The following is an 8,853-nucleotide window of genomic DNA, read 5'->3' as shown; positions in this document are numbered from 1 at the left end:
AAAAAACCTCGGCGCACCGACCTGAACTACGTCTTCTCTCTGCAGCTGAGGAGCGAGCGGCCGCCCGAGCACTGGACACTCAGAGGCTCCGCCCTGCTCTGCGACTGCAAGTGACCCCGCCCACTCTGAGATAGAGTGAGTGAGCTCCATCCACCAATCCACTTCCTGTTCACACAGCTTTGTTTTATTTTATTGATTTTTGTGGAGCCACAGTGACCTTTGACCTTTGTGCACACAAACAGTTAATCCGTGAGTCCAGGTGAAGGAACACCTGTCATGAATTTTAATCTCAAATCAAAACAAATGTCAAATCATGTGTTTGAATTAAATGTTTGAATTTAAATAAATGTATTTAATGGAAAAAAACAAAAACATCTGACTGAAGTTTGTAAACCACTCACTCTCCCACACCAAAGTCCATAGAGAAAATCAGTGATTTTGACATCACAGCACACAGGAGTTGTTGATCCACTGCTGCCTCCATCACTAAGTTCAAATGTCTGATTTTGTTAATTTGGCATTAAAAGTCCTTCAATCCCTGATTTTTGAAAGACTGACACACTCTTCAGATTTTCTCTGAATTTACTATTTAACGACAGAAATTATTCACGTCAACTTTATTTTCTCCACTTGACAAAAACAGCTATAATGTAACATCACTGACAAACAGTCATGCATCACTCGAGCAGCAAAGCTACAAAACAAACATAGTTACAGAATAAACAACAGGTCACATGATACTGCTTCTCTGCTCACACGTCAAAACTAGTTTATATTCTTAATGAAAGAACATTTATTTTAAATAAATCCTCCAGTCAGTAGGTGGAGCTGTTCCAATTGTGATTATCGTCATTGTGCCTTGATTTCTTTAAGTCACATGACTCGTATCTGTTTTCACCTCTGATGACGCAGGTTTTTTTTTATGCGTTTGCGAATCTTTTACCGACATGCTTGGGATACGATACACGAAACGTGTCCCACAATAATGATAACTCGGGACAATACAGTGACTCTGCGATAATCAGTACGTACAAAACAATCCTCTAACGATACATCATGATATCTGTATAAGAAAACAAAATGTTGTCTTCAATGTCTTGTCGTCATTCCTGTGATGAGCGCCACCACCAAGAGTCATGAAGTAGTGACTCGCTCGTTAATTTCTGCTCGCTACTGCTGTAGCCAGATGCTGTGAGGTTAGCATGTAACAGCTACAGTGGCTGCTAACAGCTGGGGTCGTACCTATGTTCCCCGGGTCCTATGTTCCCCGTTTTTCCCAAAAAAGGTCCTATGTTCCCCGGTCACATACAAATCGGGGAACATAGGACCCCGGGGAACATAGATACGTTCCCCTAACAGCTACAGTGGCTGGCTGCTAACAGCTACAGTGGCTATAACTATATTAGCCGCGAACTGCTTCACCAGTTGTGATATTGCTTAGTCAAACCGTCTCGCATCTTGGTGAGATTTTTATGAAACTGATGTAAAGTTTGCATTGACCTGCTTCTCTGTGCAGACGTTGTTTTTATGTACATAAAATGTTTGCAGTTTCATGTGAATGCACCGTAACACTGACTCATTACAACGTAACACAAATGAAAGTTTCAACATAAAAGTATTATTTATTCATTTTTTAAACCTGGTGTTTAACTCGTTAACTTATGTGATGAAGAAAAATAATCTAATAATCGGGTTTTATTTACTAACCCTGATCTAAATCTCGTGTAGCTAATGTTAACATTGTGTGTCGTGAAAAAGAGAAAGTCCGTGTTTATCCAAGTCCAAACAATCATGTTCATCATCATCATCATCATCATCATTATTATTATTATTATTATTTGTGTCCACGTGTAGCTGAAGATGAAAAATCTCCATCTGGATCTGCAACCTTCTCCTTCCTCGCTCACTTCCTTCAACAACTTTCAAAATAAAGTTACACTTCATCATTCGCCTGCACCCGTGTGGGGCCAACATGGTGCCCGAGGTGGCAACGCCTTCCAAACTTTAGTCCCGCCCTTTTCTGCGTGGTCTCAGTAGTCCAAAGAAAAACTTGTGGCTTCTTCTTGGTTTTTTACGATAGCTGCTTCATGTCATACATCGGCACCTCCGCCTCATCAGCCTTGCCCTCGTCAGCGGCCATCTTGGCAGCGTCCGGGCTGCCCTTGCGTCCCTTGGGCGGAGGGATGGGCGCGGCTCCCTCCGCGGCCTCGGCTCCTTCCTGACCCTCGGCCACAGTCCTCTCCTTCTTCAGCTGGAGCTTGGCGGGCACGTTCTTGGTGATGGTCTCCTTCAGCCTCTCGCCTGACTGCTTCAGCCTCTCACCAGACTGGCGGATTTTCTCACGGCGATCGGCGGTGACGATGCGCCCGCCGAGCTGGTTGACCTTGGTGCCCAGGTTCTCTCGGGTCTTGCTCATGTTCTCCTTGGAGAATGTGGCTTTGAAGCTCTCGATGCGTGTCAGGCCGGATTTCTTCATGCGGCCGGCGGACGAGGAGTCGGCCTCCTCCACCACCATATACTCCTCGTCTGAATCTGGAGGAAGCTCAAACTTGTCCGGTTCCACCTCGGCTCCGCCTCTGCTGCTGTGTTCTGCTGACTCGTTGCCAGGGGAAACAGCCTTCACCTCCTGGTCGCCCTGATAATAGAAACAGAGTGTGAACACAAGTGACAGTTTCATGTTTAAAGAGAAGATGAATCACTGAACTGAAGTCACTGTGTCTTCTCAACTCCAAAATCTCACTTTAAAAAAAAAAAAAAAAAAAATATATATATATATATCTGGTTATGTCATGGAACCATTGTGCTTCTACCTTAGCTGCTAGCTTCTATCGTGCCTGCTACTGTAGCTGCTAGCTTCTACCGTACCTGCTACGGTAGCTGGGGACCGTACCTATGTTCCCCGGGTCCTATGTTCCCCGGGTCCTATGTTCCCCGATTTGTATGTGACCGGGGAACATAAGACCCTTTCTCTAAACCTAACCCTAACCCTAACCCTACCCATTTTCAAAAAAGGGTCCTATGTTCCCCTGTCACATACAAAGTGGGGAACATAGGACCCTTTTTGGAAAAACGGGGAACATAGGACCCGGGGAACATAGGTACGACCCCCGGTAGCTGCTAGCTTCTACCTTAGCTGCTAGCTTCTACCATACCTGCTACTATATCTGCCAGCTTCTACCGTAGCTGCTAATGTAACTGCTAGTTTCTTTCATAGCTGCTAGCTTCTACCATAACTTCTACTGTAGCCGCTAGCTTATCACTTATCTGCTAGCTTCTACCGTACCTGCTACTGTAGCGGCTAGCTTTTACTGTAGCAGGGGCCGCTGTATCTGTGTTTGACCTTAAAAATGACAGCAGTTGCTAGCTAGTGTTCATTAGCTTCAGCTAAAGTAACAAACACTGTCACAATCAAATCTACAGTTTGAAGCATGAAGAATGACTGTAGCGCTTTACTTTTACTAAAGAATTAACAAAAAGTTTCAAAAGTTTTCATGACATCAGCAGTTTATTTTTAGTAAACATTTAGTAGAATATGAAGTTTATTGTTGAGCTCCAGGTTAAATGGGTCCCTGGTTGAACAGGGTCATTTGACAGAAATAAACGGCAGCAGCAGCTGTTTGTGGCGCTCAGCGCTCAGATCTGAAGCGTGACATCATCACAGCGTTCACAGGTCACGTTACACTGAAGCTTCACACTGACCCAGATCCTGCACTAACGCTGAGTCACTGTTACCAACTGTCCCAACATCTGTCCTAACATCTGTCCTAACATCCATCCCAAAATCACATCATTTCTGTTCCATAACTGGAAACATTATACATTATTATTATAACTGAGCTCTGGGTCTTTGACATCTATCAGTATTGTTGCCTTTTCTCCAAAATCCAACACAAAACTTTCTCAGTTTGTTAGTGGCTAACGAGAGAGAGAGTCACACAGAGAGAAAGACAGAAAGAGAGAGACACACAGAGAGACAGAGAGAGACAGAGAGACTATATTAGGAGATGGTGGCGGTGGACACTCAGAATAACCCTGAGTGTCAGCTGCTCAGTCACTTCTCTGCACGCAGCACATTCACTCGTTCATCTGAACTCAAACAATCTGTCTCTGGCTGTTTCATTCACCTTTAAAAATCACTTAACATGGAAAAAAGACCTTAAAATCAGTACAGAGAAATGAACAATCATTTTACACCTCACTATGATGCAGACCATAATAATGATAAGCACAGACATGTACTACGTCTCCACACTGTCTCACTGTCTCGTCATGTGTCCAATAGTTTTTCTACAGACCTTGTCCTTTCACATGTGTGCAGGTGAAATCTCGCCGCGGTCAAATGACAAACGTCTTCAGAAGATCAGTGATCAAATGAACCGCGTCGGACGAGTTCGCAAGAGTACGACAACTGGAAATGCAAATTATACTGGAATTGAAAGTGTAATTCAATATGGCCGACTTCCTGTTGTTTAAGTTCATGGGTCAAGAAAAGAAAAGACGCTTCAGATAAGAGGGTGTGGTTACCATGGAAACCACCACACACTTTCACCCCAGCATAAATTCAAAACTATCAGCCCAAACAAGTTTGCGTTAGTAAAGAAATTTTCTTTTTCTAAATGTTAATGTCGCTGTTTATTATTCCTTCAAAAAAATGGCTACGGCGCCACTGGACGCGCCATTTCTGATCCGTCACTTCGTCATTGGTCAGAACCACAGTATCAATGTCGGGATAAACGTTGCCCCTTTGAGGAACATTTTGTTTTTCTTCAGTTTATTTTTATTATTATTATTCCTTGTCTTTGTGGTTTTCTGAGGAGGCTAACGAGCGTAAAAACTCGCCCGCTAAGGTGAAACGTGGATGGAGCAAGCCAAAATTAAATTGCACCGGATTTCAGAAAACTTGGTGAAAATGTTTCACAGCCCAAGACGAAAAAAAAAGGAAAATGGGACCTGAACTCAACAGGAAGTCAGCCATTTTGAATTTGGTCGCCATCTTGGTGCACGTTTAACGTACCAACATTAAAAAAATAAATAATAATAATTTGTAAGAGACACATCAAACACACATCCAAAGGTTTTGTGGATTCAAAAAGGCCATGGCCAAAGCAACCAGCCGCCATTTGGCCACGAAACAGGCAGTGCCCTGTTATTTGGCCAGTTGGGAAACGTCTGGCAATGTGCGATGCTGTTTACGCTCCTGCCATCGTGACAGACATGAGTGCGAAGGTTTAGTAGCTGTGTTTCGCTAAATTGGTGAAATTTACTGCAAAATAACCCAGCGACTTATATGACATGTTTAAACTTTGTCTCGAACACAAGAAGAAGTGTGTTTTTTAGCCACGAAGGTACAGGTTTAACGCTGAGTCATACCTTGCATTTCTGGTCCGGTCGGCATGACATAAATGTCGTCGTCTGTCTGAGTCCACGATGCTATGTATGGATATTCTGCAGCCCAAGAACCCGTGGTTGTGCAGATCATAACCATTGAAGCTCTAGGTCAGAGAATATCTTTGAATCTAATAGAACGTTTGTAAAGTTGGATTCTCTGCAGATTATAGAGCGACCATTAATCACCTCCTAAAGAACACAGAACTCAGATCAGAGAGTTCAGAAGTCGACAGAGTCATTAAAGACCTGGACTCTTACCTGATAAATGACGACCCTGAACTTGTTCTTGGCCAGGAGGTCTCCCTGTGTGGCCTCCACCTTCTTCACCCTAACGTTCTGGTTCTCCACGCGCACCCTGACGTCCTTGATGTGGCGGCTGACCTTGCGCGTCTTCTCCAGCAGCCGGTCGACGGTGGAGCTGGTGTTGGCGTGCTCGTTGGTCAGCTTGATGACATCAGCCTGTATGGTCTTCACCGTGTTCTCCAGCTCCAGCTGACGTTCCTCCATGCGCTGCTGCGTGGACTGGACACCTTCCATGAGGCCCGCCACGCGCTCCAACAAGGCCATGATGCTGCCCGCATCGTCTCCTCCGCCCGGAGACATTCCAGGTTTGTCCGTCATGATGGCTGCTCGGTCAGAAACCTCACAAGTCCAGACGTGAAGGAGCTGTTGAAGGAACTGACCCAAGAATCTCTGACTGTGGAAGAAAACGTGAATCGAGTTAAAGTCGAAGCATCTGAGGATCCAGAGACGACAACGAGAGTGCAACGGAGAGAGGACGGAACGTTCCAGAAGAAGGAACAGCAGGACCTGATCAGCCCTCTGCAACTGAGGTGGACCTTGACACTGGACCCTGACACTGGTCAGATCCACTGAGAGACTCCACCCTGCTGCGAGAGACAGAGGGGGAGGGGACGGGGGTGGAGTGGGGAGGCTAAAAAGAGAGAGGACGTAAAACTCAGAGGGAAAGTTTCCACGTTTAATCCCCGGTCACATTTTTAAATCTAGGGACCAGACTCAACGAAATTTCTGTCCGTTAAACTTGTTTTGAGTCGATTCCTGAGGAAGTCGGACTTCCACGAACTTCCCACCAATCAGACAATTTTAAAACCTGGAACCGGAGCTGGCAGCAATGTCCGTGTTAATGAGAGAAGTGGATCAGGAGCGACATGGATCCTGGTCTCTGTGATTCTGTGCTGCTAAAAATACAGTGATGGTAAAGTGACTCCTGCTCCTCTTTGGGAGATGAGGGTATAATAAGGAGCAGAGAGAGAGAGAGAGACCCCCCCTCCATCATCTGTCCATCACAGACACCTTTTCACGTCTTCTGTCTTAATCCTGTCCCCACAGGTTTGGTCTTTTTTAGCGCCCCGTCTCATGTCCTCACGTCCTTTGCGACCGTCTCTGGTTTGATTCTGAAAACAAAGGTTGTCATTGTTTTTGGACCAAATGCTCGAACGACAGTGTTAGCATACGGACATGTTCAGCGGACGCAACATTTTATACGATTAAAGTCATGATGACAAAAAAATCAGTGCAGAGACACAAATTCCATGTTTTCTCTGGGTTGAGTGGGAATCTCTGGGTGACAGATTCCTAAAAATCATTTGTTGTTGAAATTTAAAGCTGTAAAGGCCGCTTCTGTCTAACTTTGACATTTTTATTTTAACTTGTTTTTGTTTAAATATTTGCACAAGAAAAGGTTCCAAAAAACAATAATTGTTGACGAATTCAAATTAAATTCCTGGAGTTAAAGATCAAGTAAAAATCTATTGAATTACCACTAGGGGGCGACTCTGCATGTTAGAAAATCAAATTATGAGGCTAAAAGGTGAAGTAAGTAGTTTATAGTGCCATCTAGAGGAGAGGCTGAAATTTACAACAAAGAACTGCTCCTCTGCTCACCCCCTCCCTTCCCTGAGCGCTACGGTATCCTCAGCCGGTCAAATGTCGCCCTCGTCGTCTTTCTCCGTGTCAGCAGATGAGGTTCGTGAGGCGAGGGAGAGGGCGAGCTACCACGGCGTAGCAGACGAAGCGGAGAGAGTGGAGGCGGGACTTCCACTACAAGTAAAGAGACGCTTGATTTGTTCTCTCGCGTTTGTCTATACAGGCTCCCGTAGAAACATGGCGTGGCAATGCAGTAGCGGCCCGCAACCATGTTATTTTACATGACTTTTTGAAACACTACGAAAATGAAACAAATAATATTATACCGCGACTAGACAATGCAGGAGCACATAATATGTATACAAAAGTGGATTTTGGGTTATATAAACCCATAAATACTACACAGTGTCCCTTTAAGGCTTCAAAGCAGGCTTTCAGATTTAGCAACATTTGTGACATACGTAGAAAAGTAGTTCATGTGATAACGAGTCGAGGGGAATCCGATAATCCGGTATCCGGGTAACATCTACTGCATGTCTGTCTGTCCAGGGAGTGGATCCCTCACCTGTGGTTCTCCCTAAGGTTTCTCCCTTTTTTCCCTGTCGCGACCACATCGATCCAGAAAATTTACGCATGAAAGTTGTTAGGTAAAAAGACAGCATTACAGCGCCACACATAGGCCTGGCATATGTACTACAGCGTTTTATTTTTTCTGTTTTTACGGAAAACCTTTTCAAAATGAAACAGAAAATATAGTTTTTGTTTTGCTCCATGCTTTTTGCATTTTTATTCTCAAAAATTCAAAGCAACAGCCACCAGACATACCCACAGGTGAGTCCACAGACGTCAGACACGCCCACTGTGAATGGACACAGGTTTGTCCACAGACATCAGACACGCCCACTGTGAATGGACACAGGTGAGTCCACAGACATCAGACACGCCCACTGTGAATGGACACAGGTGTGTCCACAGACATCAGACACGCCCACTGTGAATGGACACAGGTGAGTCCACAGACATCAGACACGCCCACTGTGAATGGACACAGGTGAGTCCACAGACATCAGACACGCCCACTGTGAATGGACACAGGTGAGTCCACAGACATCAGACACGCCCACTGTGAATGGACACAGGTGTGTCCACAGACATCAGACACGCCCACTGTGAATGGACACAGGTGAGTCCACAGACATCAGACACGCCCACTGTGAATGGACACAGGTGAGTCCACAGACATCAGACACGCCCACTGTGAATGGACACAGGTGAGTCCACAGACATCAGACACGCCCACTGTGAATGGACACAGGTGTGTCCACAGACATCAGACACGCCCACTGTGAATGGACACAGGTGAGTCCACAGACATCAGACACGCCCACTGTGAATGGACACAGGTGTGTCCACAGACATCAGACATGCCCACAGGTGTGTCCACAGTGTAACGTTGTCATAAATGTGTTGAAAATGTCTCCGTCTGTTACATAAAGGACGTGTGTGGACACAGCTCTACTCTGTCCCATATGTGGACGGTCCTGAAGCTGAAACATTCCGAGGACCTGTGTGTGTGTA

At 45.2% G+C, this 8,853-nt stretch overlaps 2 protein-coding genes across 2 annotated transcripts in view; one reads left to right on the top strand and one right to left on the bottom strand.

Annotated features, from left to right (window-relative positions):
• Positions 1-147, top strand: part of dnah5l (dynein, axonemal, heavy chain 5 like) — a gene marked incomplete at its 5' end in the record, with an annotated part of 61,631 nt that extends 61,484 nt beyond the window's left edge. The window contains one exon of the mRNA XM_083901805.1: positions 4-147. Coding sequence (XP_083757931.1) covers positions 4-114 — 111 coding nt within the window. The 3' untranslated portion in view covers positions 115-147. The remainder of the gene's footprint in view (positions 1-3) is intronic.
• A 457-nt stretch (positions 148-604) lies between these two features.
• cavin4b (caveolae associated protein 4b) lies at positions 605-6,490 on the bottom strand. The gene is made up of 2 exons (XM_083901345.1): positions 5,647-6,490; positions 605-2,635 (listed from the first exon to the last, which is right to left on the bottom strand). The coding sequence occupies exons 1-2, from the start codon at positions 6,007-6,009 to the stop codon at positions 2,072-2,074; spliced, it is 927 nt and encodes a 308-aa protein (XP_083757471.1). The 5' UTR covers positions 6,010-6,490; the 3' UTR covers positions 605-2,071.
• Positions 6,491-8,853: the final 2,363 nt, after the last annotated feature.

This window comes from Microchirus variegatus (assembly GCF_963457635.1).
Source record: "Microchirus variegatus genome assembly, chromosome: 15".
Lineage (NCBI taxonomy): Eukaryota > Metazoa > Chordata > Actinopteri > Pleuronectiformes > Soleidae > Microchirus > Microchirus variegatus.
The sequence above is the reverse complement of the archived record's forward strand: the minus strand, read 5'-3'. Positions and strand labels throughout refer to the sequence as shown.